This window comes from Coregonus clupeaformis, chromosome 27 (genome assembly GCF_020615455.1).
Source record: "Coregonus clupeaformis isolate EN_2021a chromosome 27, ASM2061545v1, whole genome shotgun sequence".
Classification (NCBI taxonomy): domain Eukaryota; kingdom Metazoa; phylum Chordata; class Actinopteri; order Salmoniformes; family Salmonidae; genus Coregonus; species Coregonus clupeaformis.
Window position 1 is genome coordinate 24,039,008 of NC_059218.1, and position 15,661 is coordinate 24,054,668.

Here is a 15,661-nt window from a genome sequence, read left to right on the forward strand (position 1 = left end):
GGATTCCGAATAGCACTGACCTAAACGTGATGGCGTTTGGGTGGTGCTTCAAAGAAGAAGGGGAGCTATTTACAACTGGAACAGAGTTCGATAGGGAGCTATTTACAACTGGAACAGAGTTCGATAGGTGGAGACATAGCTTGGAGTCGAAGATGGCGGAAGCGGATGATGAAGTGGAATCTGAATACAATGGCTGGAGAATTTGAGTGTTGTTCAAAAGAATGGGAAACGGAGCAAAGTAGGGTACAGTGATGAGAATGACCCTTCGTATCTAGGAGGAGTACGGTTTGTTAATAAGGAGCAGCTGAGCAGAGTACCAATCTTGAAGAAACCATTTGAGTTATCCAAACTGGTGGAGAGAGTGCTGGGTAAAGTGAAGGATGTGAGGATCACGAGAGTCGGGCTTGTTTTGATTGTTTGTGATTCTGCTGATCAGAAGGAATGTGCGTTGTCTTAATCGATTTGATAATTTTGAAGTGTTGTGTGTGTGTCTCTTCGGAACAGGGTACCCCTTAAGGGGTTTTATCTGGCGTTTCGTGGGAAGTTGATTTGGAAGAGATGAAAAATATTCCTGGAGTGATTGAAGCATGTCGGATGAATCGTGTGGTGAATGGGGAAAAAGTTAAGTTAATCTGTTATTTATTTTTATTTTTATGGCGTCTCTCCCTAATGAAGTGCGGTTAGGGTATATTAACTACAGCGTTAGAGCATTTATCCCAAGACCAATGCAGTGTGAACATTGTAAAGCTTTTGGTCATGTAGAAAGTGTTTGCAGAAGGGAGAAGCTGAGATGTACAAGATGTGGAAAATATCATGTGTTATAAAAGTGAAGAAAATGTGACATGTTGTAATTGCGGTGGGAATCATGAAGCCACGTCTTCTGAATGCCCCACAAGGGTAAAAGAGAAGGACGTGGCCAAAGTCAGGGTTGTACAGAGCATTTCATCTGCAGAAGCTGTGAAAAGGGTTGAGGGTTTGAATGTTGCACCAGAAGAGTCCATGGTAGTGGATAGGCCTTCACTGCAGGCTGCAGGAGTTGTCTTACACCAAGAGGATCATGACATTTTAAAGGTTAAAAAGGTGGCCTTTATCGCAATGGTGATAAATGGCACTGCCAAGGTGGAGAAAAGATCAAGGAAGATAGAAATCATTGTGATTTGCCTCCTGTAGCTCAGTTGGTAGAGCAAGGCGCTTGCAACGCCAGGGTTGTGGGTTCGATTCCCACGAGGGGCCAGTATGAAAAATGTATGCACTCCTGAGTGGCGCAGTGGTCTAAGGCACTGCATCGCAGTGCTAACTGTGCCACTAGAGATCCTGGTTCGAATCCAAGCTCTGTCGCAGCCGGCCGCGACCGGGAGACTCATGGGCGGCGCACAATTGGCCCAGCGTCGTCCAGGGTAGGGGAGGGAATGGCCGGCAGGGATGTAGCTCAGTTGATAGAGCATGGCGTTTGCAATGCCAGGGTTGTGGGTTCGATTCCCACGGGGGGGCAGTATAAAAAAATATGTATTCACTAACTGTAAGTCGCTCTGGATAAGAGCGTCTGCTAAATGATTAAAATGTAAAATGTGATTGAGGCGGAGCGGTTTCTGGGGCTGAAAGATTTCACAGCAAAGGAGTTACATGGAATATGAGCAAAAGTAGTACCACCTTCTCAGAGCCTGAGAAGGGAGATATGGAGAACTAAAAGAAGGAAGAAGTGGGAGTTTTGTTTTGGCAATGTACTATTTTATTAGGGTGGATTGTTAGTATCACTTATGTATGGATTTATTTTTATTGTGTTTATTTAATATTTTAAAACCAAAGGTTTTCAAAGCTCTATTCTCATTGGTTGAAAATGTTTTAGCCTCTTTGTCCCTCCCCAAAATCTTACTTGGCTTTCTACATGCAACTACCCCAGCGTTGTGTTATGGAGGTTTGTTAGCGGGTGGGGAGGACCAGAATCGGGTAACGATTGACCCTGTTTAACTAAACTGGCAGTACATCGTGGCTGGGGGGTCGCCCTGACGAGTTTTAAACGTGTAGATCGACTCATATTTTGCCCTTTGATCGACTGGTCTTCCAATGTCGGATTTCAAGCTTGGGATTGTTCGACTTGGCCGTGTGGCCGGGAAGGTGAGCTGGATCCGAGGGCTGCCATGTGCGACAAGAAGGGGAGGGGATCACAAAAAGCGCTTACAAAATGGCTCGTTGAGATAGGTGATGGCATCGAAAAGGTTTTAATATGTAATACCTGTCGGAAAAGAAAGAGACATAAGTCCGCTATCTAGCTAACGTAAGGTGGCCCAAATGTTTAGCTGAATTCGTTTTCTCACGAAGCCGCCCAGCTCAAGACTATTAGCTAGCAAGCTACATTTCACCGACGTTCGTAGCTAGCTAATTTATGGAAGCAACGATCTTGGGTGAATGTTGAAAGTTAAAATATCCTGTCATCTAAATGCACACTTTGGCGGTAAAGCAATTGTAATGTAGGTTAGCTAACTGGTATAGATAGTTGGGTATGTCAAGTCTTAATGAGGAAGCCATTGCATTGCCACGCTCTATCCAGGAACCCCTTGCAACGTGACTGAGCACCGGCATGTTTTAGCTAGCTACGGTATTTTTAAACTAGCTTATTTTTATCTTTACATTTGAAGGCTGATAAAAATCCTATGTGGCATCATTATTGACATGTAACGTTACTAGGGCTAACTAGCTAACGCTAGTGTTTTATTTAGGCTAGCGACAGTAGCGACGTCATGATCTACTTTTACCTGACGAATTTGAACAGTGACTTGAATATTTAGGAGTCCTCTTGCATTTAGCCATAGTTTTAACACTGAGGGCAGTTGGTGAACATTGAAATGGGTGTGTCACTTATAAATGAGAACCACTTGGACATATCACGTGTTATGGAGTGACCCCCTGGAACATTAGTTCATCCAAATGTTCCATCAACATCACAATGCGGTGCTGTTGCATGCCACTGTGCTATGCCTTCTCAAAATGTTTGTTTCATGATTGCTAACTTACTAATAGCAAATCTAACTTGACTCAAGGTCTTTAATTAGGGATATATCGACACTTACAGAATGGTTACCTGAAGGAAAATGGGGGAGGATCATGCGTTTTACATTTCTGTCAAGGGGAGGGCTTAGTATTTTAGTAGTCCAGGGGAGGGTCATGTACTTGATGAAATGTAAATATTTATCTGTTTTAGAATTAGTTGCTTATTAGGCTATATATTGATGTGTGCCGGATGCGGCCCCTCATCTCATTCTCTGCTGGGCGTGCAATATCAAGTGCACCTATAGCAGGGGTTCCCAAACTTTTTTTCGTCAATTTTGATATCAGTCAATTCTCGTGACCCCAACCATGCGATTTTTTTGTTGTTGTGTGTAATTAACATCCAATGTTTACTTTTTTTGGTGTGTGGCTATGGCAGTCCATTGCAAAACATTCTAGCAGTATTTCTGATTGTCTTCTCAACTCACAATCACATACTTTTAATTTGGGGCTATGACAGTCAATTAAATATTGTCTCATATCTCACCACCACTAATGAGATGGGTGTGCTTGATGCATGTCGTGTCGGAGTTCTCAAAGTCAGTGGGCGTGGTCAACAGTGCGCACCTTATCTCTGCTGTCACATCCAACCTGGATCGATATTTGGTTTTAATGCAGATGAGAGCACTGCTGAATCCAGCTTCATACAGAGATGAGCTGGCGAAGGGTACCATGACTTTTAATGCTCTGAGGGAAACGGCAAGGTATTCCCTTTGAATCAGGAACCAAAACGCCTCCGTAGTGACCCTTGAATGCTTTGTCTGAAGCATTCGGTCACATGACAGCTCGAAAGGCAGCACTTGACTGTTGCACTTGAATCATTTAGATTCAAGCGCAACAGTCAAGGGCGGCCTTTTCCCACGATCTAAGGGCACTCTGGTTGAATTTTATCTTTTAGATTTAAATAATTTTCATTTAGAGTTTTAAGGATAACAAAATTACAATGATTTTGAGATAGAAAGACTATATATATATATATATTGAGATAGAAAGACTATATATATATATATATAGTACCAGTCAAAAGTTTGGATACACCTACTCATTCAAGGGTTATTCTTTATTTTTACTATTTTCTACGTTGTAGAAAAAACTCACATGGTATCATGTAGTAACCAAAAAAGTTAAACAAATCAAGATATATTTTATATTTGAGATTCTTCAAAGTAGCCACCCTTTGCTTTGATGACAGCTTTGCACACACTTGGCATTTTCTCAGCCAGCTTCATGAGATAGTCACATGGAATGCATTTCAGTTAACAGGTGTGCCTTGTTAAATGTTAATTTGTGGAATTTCTTTCCTTAATGCGTTTGAGCCAATCAGTTGTGTTGTGACAAGGTAGGGGTGGTATACAGAAGATAGCCCTATTTGGTAAAGACCAAGTCCATATTATGGCAAGAGCAGCTCAAATAAGCAAAGGGAAATGACAGTTCATCATTAATTTAAGACATGAAGGTTAGTCAATCCGGAAAATGTCAAGAACTTTAAAAGTTTCTTCCAAGTGCAGTCACAAAAACCATCAAGCGCTATGATGAAACTGGCTCTCATGAGGACCGCCACAGGAAAGGAAGACCTAGAGTTACCTCTGATGCAGAGGATAAATTCATTAGAGTTAACTGCACCTCAGATTGCAGCCCAAATAAATGCGTCACAGAGTTCAAGTAACAGACACATCTCAACATCAACTGTTCAGAGGAGACTGTGTGAATCAGGCCTTCATGGTAGATTTGCTGCAAAGAAACCACTACTAAATGACACCAATAAGAAGAAGAGACTTGCTTGGGCCAAGAAACACGAGCAATGGACATTCGACCGGTGGAAATCTGTCCTTTAGTAGTGGTTTGAGATTTTTGGTTCCAACCGCTGTGTCTTTGTGAGATGGAGAGTAGGTGAACGGATGATCTCCGCGTGTGTGGTTCCCACCATGAAGCATGGAGGAGGAGGTGTGGGGGTGCTTTGCTGGTGACACTGTCTGTGATTTATTTAGAATTCAAGGTACACTTAACCAGCATGGCTACCACAGCATTCTGCAGCGATACGTCATCCTATCTGGTTTGTGCTTAGTGGGACTATCGTTTGTTTTTCAACAGGACAATGACCAAACACACCTCCAGGCTGTGTAAGGGCTATTTTACCAAGAAGGAGAGTAATGGAGTGCTGCATCAGATGACCTGGCCTCCACAATCACCCGACCTCAACCCAATTGAGATGGTTTGGGATGAGTTGGATCACAGAGTGAAGGAAAAGCATCCAACAAGTGCTCAGCATATGTGGGAACTCCTTCAAGACTGTTGGAAAAGCATTCCTTGTGAAGCTGGTTGAGAGAATGCCAAGTGTGCAAAGCTGTCATCAAGGCAAAGGGTGGCTACTTTGAAGAATATAAAATATATTTTGATTTGTTTAACACTTTTTTGGTTACTACATGATTCCATATGTGTTATTTCATAGTTTTTTCACTCTAGACAGAGTTGCAAAGAAAAAGTCCAGTGTCTGTGTTCTTTTGCCCATCTTAATATTTTCTTTTTATTGGCCAGTCTGAGAGATGGCTTTTTCTTTGCAACTTTGCCTAGAAGGTCAGCATCCCGGAGTCGCCTCTTCACTGTTGACGTTGAGACTGGTGTTTTGTGGGTACTATTTAATGAAGCTGCCAGTTGAGGACCCGTGAGGCGCCTGTTTCTCAAGCTAGACACTCTAATGTATTTGTCCTCTTGCTCAGTTGTGCACCGGGGCCTCCCATTCCTTTTTCTATTCAGGCTAGAGCCAGTTTGCGCTGTTCTGTGAAGGGAGTAGTACACAGCGTTGTACGAGATCTTCAGTTTCTTGACAATTTCTCGCATGGAATAGACTTTATTTCTCAGAACAAGAATAGACTGACGAGTTTCAGAAGAAAGTTATTTGTTTCTGGCCATTTTGATCCTGTAATTGAACCCACAATTGCTGATGCTCCAGATACTCAACTAGTCTCGAAGGCCAGTTTTATTGCTTCTTTAATCAGCACAACAGTTTTCAACTGTGCTAACATAATTGCGAAAGGGTTTTCTAATGATCATTTAGCCTTTTTAAAATGATAAACTTGGATTAGCAAACACAACGTGCCATTGGAACACAGGACTGATCGTTGCTGATAATGGGCCTCTGTACGCCTATGTAGATATTCCATTAAAAATCAGCCGTTTCCAGCTACAATAGCCATTTACAACATTAACAGTGTCTACACTGTATTTCGGATCAATTTGATGTTATTTTAATGGACAAAAAAATTGCTTTTCTTTCAAAAACAAGGACATTTCTAAGTGACCCCAAACTTTTGAACGGTAGTGTATATCCTTTTTTTTCTGCAGCATTTTGGAAATTCTCCCGTGACCCCATTTTCATATCAGGCAACCCCTTGTTTGGTATTTGGTATATTATTATATATAATTTTTTTTAATTAAGATCCCCATTAACTGTTTGCGAAATCAGCAGCTACTCTACCTGGGGTCCACACAAAACATGAAACATGACATAATACAGAACATTAATAGACATTAACAGCTCAAGGACAGAACTACATCAATTAAAAAAAAAAGGCACATGTAGCCTACATATCAATACATACACACAAACTATCTAGGTCAAATAAGGGAGAGGTGTTGTGCTGTGAGGTGTTGCTTTATCTGTTTTTTGAAAGCAGGTTTGCTGTTCATTTGAGCAATGTGAGATGGAACGGAGTTCCATGCAATAATGGCTCTATATAATACTGTACGCTTTCTTGAATTTGTTCTGGATTTGGGGACTGTGAAAAGACCCCTGGTGGCATGTCTGGTGGGGTAAGTTTGTGTGTCAGAGCTGTGTGTAAGTTGACTTTGCAAACAATTTGGGATTTTCAACACATTTAATGTTTCTTATAAATAGAAGTAATGCAGTCAGTCTCAACTCTTAGCCAAGGGAGACTGGCATGCATAGTATTTATATTAGCCCTCTGATTACAATGAAGAGCAAGACGTGCCGCTCTGTTCTGGGCCAGCTGCAGCTTAACTAGGTCTTTCCTTGCAGCACTCGACCACATGACTGGACAAAAATCAAGATAAGACTAAACTAGAGCCTGCAGGACTTGCGTTTTGGAGTGTGGTGTCAGAAATGCAGAGCATCTCTTTATTACGGACAGACCTCTCCCCATCTTTACAACCATTGAATCTATATGTTTTGACCATGACAGTTTAGAATCTAAGGTAACACCAAGTAATTTAGTCTCCTCAACTTGTTCAACAGCCACACCATTCATTACCATATTCAGCTGAGGTCTAGAATTTAGGGAATTATTTGTACCAAATACAATGCTCTTAGTTTTAGAGATGTTCAGGACCAGTTTATTATTGGCCACCCATTCCAAAACAGACTGCAACTTTTTAAGGGTTTCAGTGACTTCATTAGCAGTGGGTGCTGATGCGTACATGGTTGAATCATCAGCATACATGGACACACATGCTTTGTTTAATGCCAGTGGCAGGTCATTGGTACAAATAGGTAGGCCTATGGCATACCCTCTCAATTAGTCTTGGTTTTAACTTAACAGCAGTTTGAGAGCTGCTGGCCTATAGGCTATTTAGTGTGGTCTAGTTCTAGGCTACGACGTGCATGCTTGTAGAAGCACAGAGAAAAGTTATATTTCTAAGATAGCTGCTGGGATGGTGTAGGCCTAAGTGAAACTGGGCTGCGTTACACACTGCGATGGATGTTCCAACCTTGAGCCCCAGCCTGCTCTGCTCTTGCTGATCAAAAACGTTTTGGTGTGTTGCCTAACCAATGGCTGTGCTGTGTAGGCCTACAGTGGCAGTTCTGATTTTGTATTTATTTATTAGGCCTAGTCCAAAAAATTCACTATCTTGTGCACAGACTAGCCTATACCCTAAATTCTGTTCCGTTTGAGAAGGAGAGCGTGAAGATGAGAAGGAGGACTGGAGGTCAACTTTGATAGATTGCTACTACTATAATTGATTTGATTAAGAACTATATGTTTCTTGCCCCGTGATGTATTTATCATTTATTGACCTCACAATAAGCCAGATTCAAGTAACTTACATTGTGGTGCAGAAACTTGAAGCAGCAGCCGTGGCACAATCAATCGCTAAATGGGACAGCTCATGGTGCTGAAAGTAGGAAAATTAGAGTAGGCATAATCCATTTCAACATCTTAATTAGACTTTACTAATAACGAGGGCTTTGTGTTGCCACTTGTTTCTTCCTATTTAAGAAATAAGCGTTAGATCTACCTGTTTGACAAACACAATTAGGCTGTAGGCTGCTATAGCCATAGATTTGTCGGTCAATTCCTCCACCAACCATGCACTCTTTAAATAGCCTACCTCCATGTCCGTTAAGGGCTGTTAAGTTAAACCAAAACTAATTGAGAGGGTATGCCATAGGCCTACCTTTTTATTAAAGACAATGGCAAAAAGCACAGGCCTACCCATTGTTAGCTTAAGATTTTGAATAAAATAAAACGGATCCGATTTATATAAAGTGATCTATAACAGTGCGTTATGCTAGAAACAAGCTGTACAATACCCGGGAAAGACGTGACTCCGATGCATATGGGGATATCATTTTTTAGTTTCTTTGATATTCAGAGGCTGAGCTGCAACCTTCTATAGCCGAGGAGACAAACAATGTACTTTGCTTGGGAAGTAATCTAATTCTGTCACTATCAATTGAATAAGCTATTCACTTTCTGTACAATAGAAGATGTTTAAACCCAGACAGCTTTTAGGAAAAACACTTGTGACCTTCTCTCATTGGGTTAATTCACGGAAGAAGAGTAGCCAGCAGTTAAAGCTTACATTTTTCTGCGTTGGTAGGCCTCTGTCTGGGGTGGAAAGGTAGGCCTAACTTTTGAAAATACCATGCTCAGATTCCTAATGACGTCTCAGATTTAATTATTAGCGAACAGGGACAGTTTCGTTGCAAACAAGACACACTGATTTGGCATTGGAGAAGTATGATAGGCCTATGCGTTAATCTTATCTCTCTGTCCATTCTTAGCCTGTAATTTCGGTAATTTGTGCGGTATTTAAAAAATATTCTGTTAATATGTAAAATGATGTAGAATTGCATTAAATATTTACAGTGCATTCGGAAAGTGTTCAGACCCCTTGACTTTTTCCAAATGTTGTTACGTTACAGCCTTATTCTAAAATTGATTAAATTGTTTTTTTCCCCCTCATCAATCTAATTACAATACCCCATAATGACAAAGCAAAAACAGTTTTTTAGATTTTATTGGCAAATTTATAAAATAAAACAAAAATGGAAATATCACATTTACATAAGTATTCAAACCCTTTACTCAGTACTTTGTTGAAGCACTTTTGGCAGCGATTACAGCCTCGAGTCTTCTTGGGTATGACGCTGCAAGCTTGGCACACCTGCATTTGGGGAGTTTCTCCCATTCTTCTCTGCAGATCCTCTCAAGCTCTGTCAGGTTGGATGGGGAGTGTCACTGCACAGCTATTTTCAGGTCTCTCCAGAGATGTTCGATCGGGTTCAAGTCCGGGCTCTGACTGAGCCACTCAAGGAGATTGAGACTTGTCCCGAAGCCACTCCTGCGTTGTCTTGGCTATGTGCTTAGGGTCGTTGTCCTGTTGGAAAGTGAACCTTCGCCCCAGTCTGAGGTCCTGAGCGCTCTGGAGCATGTTTTCATCAAGAATTTCTCTGTACATTGCTCTGTTAATCTTTCCCTCGATCCTGACTAGTCTCCCAGTCCCTGCTGCTGAAAAACATTCCCACAGCATGATGCTGCCAACACCATGCTTCACCGTAGGGATGGTGCCAGGTTTCCTCCAGATGTGACGCTTGGCATTCATCAGACCAGAGAATCTTGTTTCTCATGGTCTGAGAGTCCTTTAGGTGCCTTTTGGCAAACTCTAACTGGGCTGTTGTGCCTTTTACTGAGGAGTGGCTTCCGTCTGGCCACTCTACCATAAAGGCCTGATTGGTAGAATGCTGCAGAGATGGTTGTCCTTCTGGAAGGTTCTCCCATCTCCACAGAGGAACTCTGGAGCTCTGTCAGAGTGACCATCAGGTTCTTGGTCACCTCCCTGACCAAGGCCCTTCTCCCCTGATTGCTCAGTTTGGCCGGACGGCCAGCTCTAGGAAGAGTCTTGGTGGTTCCAAGCTTCTTCCATTTAAGAATGATGGAGGCATTGTGTTCTTGGGGACTTTCAATGCTGCAGAAAATGTTTGGTACCCTTCCCCAGATCTGTGCATCGACACAATCGTGTCTCGGAGCTCTACGGACAATTCCTTCGACCTCATGGCTTGGTTTTTGCTCTGACATGCACTGTCAACTGTGGGATCTTATATAGACAGGTGTGTGCCTTTCCAAATCATGTCCAATCAATTGAATTTACCACAGGTGGAATCTAATCAAGTTGTAGAAACATCTCAAGGATGATCAATGGAAACAGGATTTAAACTGAGCTCAATTTCGAGTCTCATAGCAAAGGATCTGAATACTTATGTAAATAAGGTATTTCTGTTATTTATTTGTAATAAATATGCAACAATGTATAACCTGTTTTCGCTTTGTCATTATGGGGTACTGTGTGTAGATTTGAGTTTTTATTTTTTAAATACATTTTAGAATAAGACTGTAACGTAACAAAATGTCGAGGGGTCTGAATACTTTCCGAATGCAATGTATAAAACTCTTTTTTTCTCGGACCGTCAAATACGCTGATCGATTCATGCAATGCTTTTACTAAATTATAAAGGATATCTTTGCACCCCTACTCTTGTCCACGGTGGTCTGGTCTGCAGCCCTGTGCGCTATCAAAACTCCTACATTGCCATGTAATGTTTACAGGATGAAGAACAGTTTCTAAAACTGAATATCTACGGCTCTGATCTGTCCAAGAAGTGATGGTAAACAGTAGACATGTTCTCTGCTATCCACTTTGTTTTAATTATTATTTTGGGTATAGGGTAGTGTCTCTTTTTTTTGTTCATGCCTTCAGGGAGGGTTTAGGTAAAAGGGCCATCCATTTTCATTTCAGAGAACTCCAATGTTCTCCATGTAACCCTTATTATAAAAAAAGTTCACATCCTCTTGCCTTCATATGTTTTAGGTCACATGATTCAGTGTCGTGTCACTCCTCACTGTTGTGACCTTTACAGTGAGGGAAAAAAGTATTTGATCCCCTGCTGATTTTGTACGTTTGTCCACTGACAAAGAAAGGATCAGTCTATAATTGTAATGGTAGGTTTATTTGAACAGTGAGAGACAGAATAACAACAAAAAAATCCAGAAAAACGCATGTCAAAAATGTTATAAATTGATTTGCATTTTAATGAGGGAAATAAGTATTTGACCCCCTCTCAATCAGAAAGATTTCTGGCTCCCAGGGAGTGCTCCTAATCTCAGCTTGTTACCTGTATAAAAGACACCTGTCCACAGAAGCAATCAATCAATCAGATTCCAAACTCTCCACCATGGCCAAGACAAAAGAGCTCTCCAAGGTTGTCAGGGACAAGATTGTAGACCTACACAAGGCTGGAATGGGCTACAAGACCATCGCCAAGCAGCTTGGTGAGAAGGTGACAACAGTTGGTGCGATTATTCGCAAATGGAAGAAACACAAAATAACTGTCAATCTACCTCGGCCTGGGGCTCCATGCAAGATCTCACCTCGTGGAGTTGCAATGATCATGAGAACGGTGAGGAATCAGCCCAGAACTACACAGGAGGATCTTGTCAATGATCTCAAGGCAGCTGGGACCATAGTCACCAAGAAAACAATTGGTAACACACTACTGGACTGAAATCCTGCAGCGCCCGCAAGGTCCCCCTGCTCAAGAAAGCACCTATACAGGCCTGTCTGAAGTTTGCCAATGAACATCTGAATGATTCAGAGGAGAACTGGGTGAAAGTGTTGTGGTCAGGTGAGACCAAAATCGAGCTCTTTGGCATCAACTCAACTCGCCGTGTTTGGAGGAGAAGGAATGCTGCCTATGACTCCAAGAACACCATCCCCACCGTCAAACATGGAGGTGGAAACATTATGCTTTGGGGGTGTTTTTCTGCTAAGGGGACAGGACAACTTCACCGCATCAAAGGGACGATGGATGGGGCCATGTACCGTCAAATCTTGGGTGAGAACCTCCTTCCCTCAGCCAGGGCATTGAAAATGGGTCGTGGATGGGTATTCCAGCATGACAATGACCCAAAACACACGGCCAAGGCACCAAAGGAGTGGCTCAAGAAGAAGCACATTAAGGTCCTGGAGTGGCCTAGGCAGTCTCCAGACCTTAATCCCATAGAAAATCTGTGGAGGGAGCTGAAGGTTCGAGTTGCCAAACGTCAGCCCCAAAACCTTAATGACTTGGAGAAGATCTGCAAAGAGGAGTGGGACAAAATCCCTCCTGAGATGTGTGCAAACCTGGTGGACAACTACAAGAAATGTATGACCTCTGTGATTGCCAACTAGGGTTTTGCCACCAAGTACTAAGTCATGTTTTGCAGAGGGGTCAAATACTTATTTCCCTTATTAAAATACAAATCAATTTATAACATTTTTGACATGCTTTTTTCTGGATTTTTTTGTTGTTATTCTGTCTCTCACTGTTCAAATAAACCTACCATTAAAATTATAGACTGATCATGTCTTTGTCAGTGGGCAAACGTACAAAATCAGCAGGGGATCAAATACTTTTTTCCCTCAATGTACATCACACTAATAGTGTAAACCCACATTCTAGGTGGCATTAACTGTCCTTTCCTTTGCAGACAAAGTACACACTGATCGATGAACAGGACATACCATTGGTGGAGAACTATGCCTTCGAGGTAAGAGGGTGGGGATTTACAAGGAGGGTGTGGTGAGAGTAATTCTAGTCAAATACCATTGCCACGCTATCCTGGCCCCAGTAAACAAAACAAAAAAACTACTGGACTTTTGTTGAAACTATAGAAGGAAATGGCTATATAAGGAAATGGGCTGGGATATAAAAATGCCACACCATATTTTTCAGGCACGCATGGATGTCGATGCAGATGGCAATGGGGCAAGGATCTTTGCTTATGCCTTCGACATTGGCAAGGGGCGCTGGGCTGGTAGGCCGCTGCATGAGCTGCTCTGGTGAGTTGATGTCCCATCCCCACAATCTGCTCCTGAATACATCATCATAGTCTGTGTTGGTAAGGGCAGCTTTTTGCCTTCATCAAACAAACTGTGCATGCTTCCTATTGTGTGGGACGCTGGCAGACTGGTTGAGTCATAAGGCGATTTGAATGTTTCTCCAGGGAGAAGCACAGAGGAGGCATTGCTCCCAGCTTCCAAGTTGTCCACATCAACTCTGTCACTGTCGATAACCGTCTGGACAACCTGCGACTGGTCCCCCTGGGTTGGAGCCCCAAACCAGAGGAAATCTCCAGCAAACAAAGGTATTATAGCTGTGCACTTCTCCACTACAATTACTAGAGCTACATTCCGCTCTCCTAGCATTCATCACTTCTTTACTGAGGAAAATACAAAATATTTACTGAGGAAAGACAAGGTTATTCAGACTTAGCTTAGTATTACTTGTAAATGTTTCACTTGTCATAAAGGTATGTTAACTGGTATTTTTTTCACCCTGTAGAGAGCAGTCTCTGTACTGGCTGGCCATCCAGCAGGTACCAGCTGACCCCGTAGAGGAGCAGTACCTGGAGCTCAGTCGTACACGGTACTACAACGCTAACGGCGAGCTGGTGGAGGAGGAGGAGTGCTCCTGTACTTACTATGAGTGTCACTACCCACCCTGCTCGCTCATCGAGAGGAGAGTACGTACTGCTACCACCATATATTCAGCTATCTACAGTTATCTTCACACTCCATATACTTTCACTCTAGGGAAGGGAGTATTGAAGTATATGGCTTTGAGGATTTCTGTGATCCTATTTACTACTGAGGCTGACATAGATATTGTTGCTATTTTGAGGTGTTTAATATGGTAGTCTCAGAACAGTGTCACAAAACCCATACAGGTGTCTTTCCACCAGTCTGATTTTGTCTCCATCTGTCCACAGCTTAGAGAGTTCAACATCTGTGGTCGCTGTCAGGTGGCTCGCTACTGTGGCTCCCAATGCCAGCAAAGGGACTGGCCCGCCCACAAGAAGCAGTGCCGCGAGCGCAAAAGGGTCCTGGCCCTGGAGTCTGAACCAGAGCGATGATCTCTGGATCAACCACCAGGATAGGGGAATTGGGGGGAAGATTGTGAATGAAGTAAAAAGAAAAAAAATTTGCCCACAGAGAATGATGACAGAGGACAATGTTGGTTGGGTAAAAAAACAAAACAAAAAAATGCTACAACAACCATTTCCCAGAACTGGCAAATCTCCATATTATTATTTACATGTCAATGGGGATGATGGGAAGTGTGTATAAAAGAAATTGGAGCGGGAGATCCTCCTCGAGCTCTACCTGCTGCTATGGATTTGTATGTTTTAGTAAGACGAGGTCACATGGATAAATTGCTTCTTTTGGACAGCAATTGATTATCGACTGTTGTTGTCATTAGCTTTCTCCTTCCTTCCACCCACCAACCTGTAATGCCATGTACAGGGACATAGGGAGGTCCGTACCTGCTGCTCACCTGGTTCAATAGGACATGGACCTTTTCACTGTTCTACTACTTGGACCTCTGCTGCACACACTCACAGTCATCTCCTTGTCATGCTCTAAGACCAACATACAGCAGATAGATTTACTGTTCTGTGTCACACTAACAGTATTGTGTGTGCTGCCATTTTGGACTGAAGGACATGGATGATGTGCTGAACATTGGGGGGGAAGGGTGTTTTGTTCTGTGTATAGCCCTTTTTTTTGTCCCTCTTTTTGTCGGGAGGGTTGGGAAGGGGTAATCAACTTTGGCTTAATCACTTGTAGAGGCATTGTTACTTTCCTGTGCTGAACATCCCTGAATGAATCTGCGATCGGTCGGTTGCCCATCCAGATGCCCACAAACACAGTCCCTGTCGCTAACGCTAATGTTCCAGGGATATACTGGGGGAAAACTTGGAAAACCCACTCACCCAGGTTGGCCATTGGACAGGCTATGTCAGTTCGTTCTTGGGATTGTATGAAATGGGCCGAATTCAATTCCATTGTTTTCTACACGTCAGTCATCAAAGAGATATCTGTTCTATGCCCAATGATCACTCCCTAAGTGTGCTAATCACTCCCTAAGTGTGCTATTCATGAACACCTGCTCAAAGTTTGTCTTCCTGTTGTGTCTTAGATGGTGATGATGAATCCTGACACACTCACAGATAATGCATGTAACAAGCAGACCGTCATAATACATGCAACACATGATTGTTTTTTATGTATGTGGACGGGTTCATAACACTGCACTGAATTGTTTTAACACACCCCACTATTATCTTTGTCATAGAGATGGGAAAAGTTTAGCGGTAGGGAGAGTTGACTGTTGGGTGTAAAAATTATAATTTATTTTATAGAATGAAAGAATGAATCACAGAATAAAAAGCTACATTATGTGAGCAGGAGTAAAGTTGGGGTTAACTAGCTATTTCTTTTCACTGTAAAATGATCAAATGAAATAAAATGATTCCCATGGATGTATGACTGTTGTGGG

General features: G+C 42.4%; 1 protein-coding gene across 3 annotated transcripts; it reads left to right on the forward strand.

The window, feature by feature from the left end:
- LOC121541657 (zinc finger MYND domain-containing protein 19) lies at positions 1–15,644 on the forward strand. 3 transcript variants are annotated; one of them, XM_041850835.2, is made up of 7 exons: positions 1–382; positions 505–621; positions 12,810–12,869; positions 13,055–13,161; positions 13,326–13,466; positions 13,664–13,844; positions 14,091–15,644. In XM_041850835.2, exons 2-7 carry the CDS (start codon positions 559–561, stop codon positions 14,232–14,234), a joined length of 696 nt encoding a protein of 231 aa, XP_041706769.1. In that variant the 5' UTR covers positions 1–382; positions 505–558; the 3' UTR covers positions 14,235–15,644. The 3 variants fall into 3 exon arrangements, with proteins under 3 accessions (XP_041706769.1, XP_041706770.1, XP_041706771.1); XM_041850836.2 differs by having other exon boundaries at positions 1–368; XM_041850837.2 differs by lacking the exons at positions 1–382; positions 505–621 and adding an exon at positions 1,584–2,115.
- The last annotated feature ends 17 nt before the right edge of the window (positions 15,645–15,661 follow it).

Coding starts and splice junctions, on each gene's coding strand:
- LOC121541657 (XM_041850835.2), top strand. CDS start 559: ATGAAAAATATTCCTGGAGTGATTGAAGCATGTCGGATGAATCGTGTG. Junction 12,870..13,054: donor TGGAGAACTATGCCTTCGAG/GTAAGAGGGTGG, acceptor CATATTTTTCAG/GCACGCATGGATGTCGATGC. Junction 13,162..13,325: donor CCGCTGCATGAGCTGCTCTG/GTGAGTTGATGT, acceptor ATGTTTCTCCAG/GGAGAAGCACAGAGGAGGCA.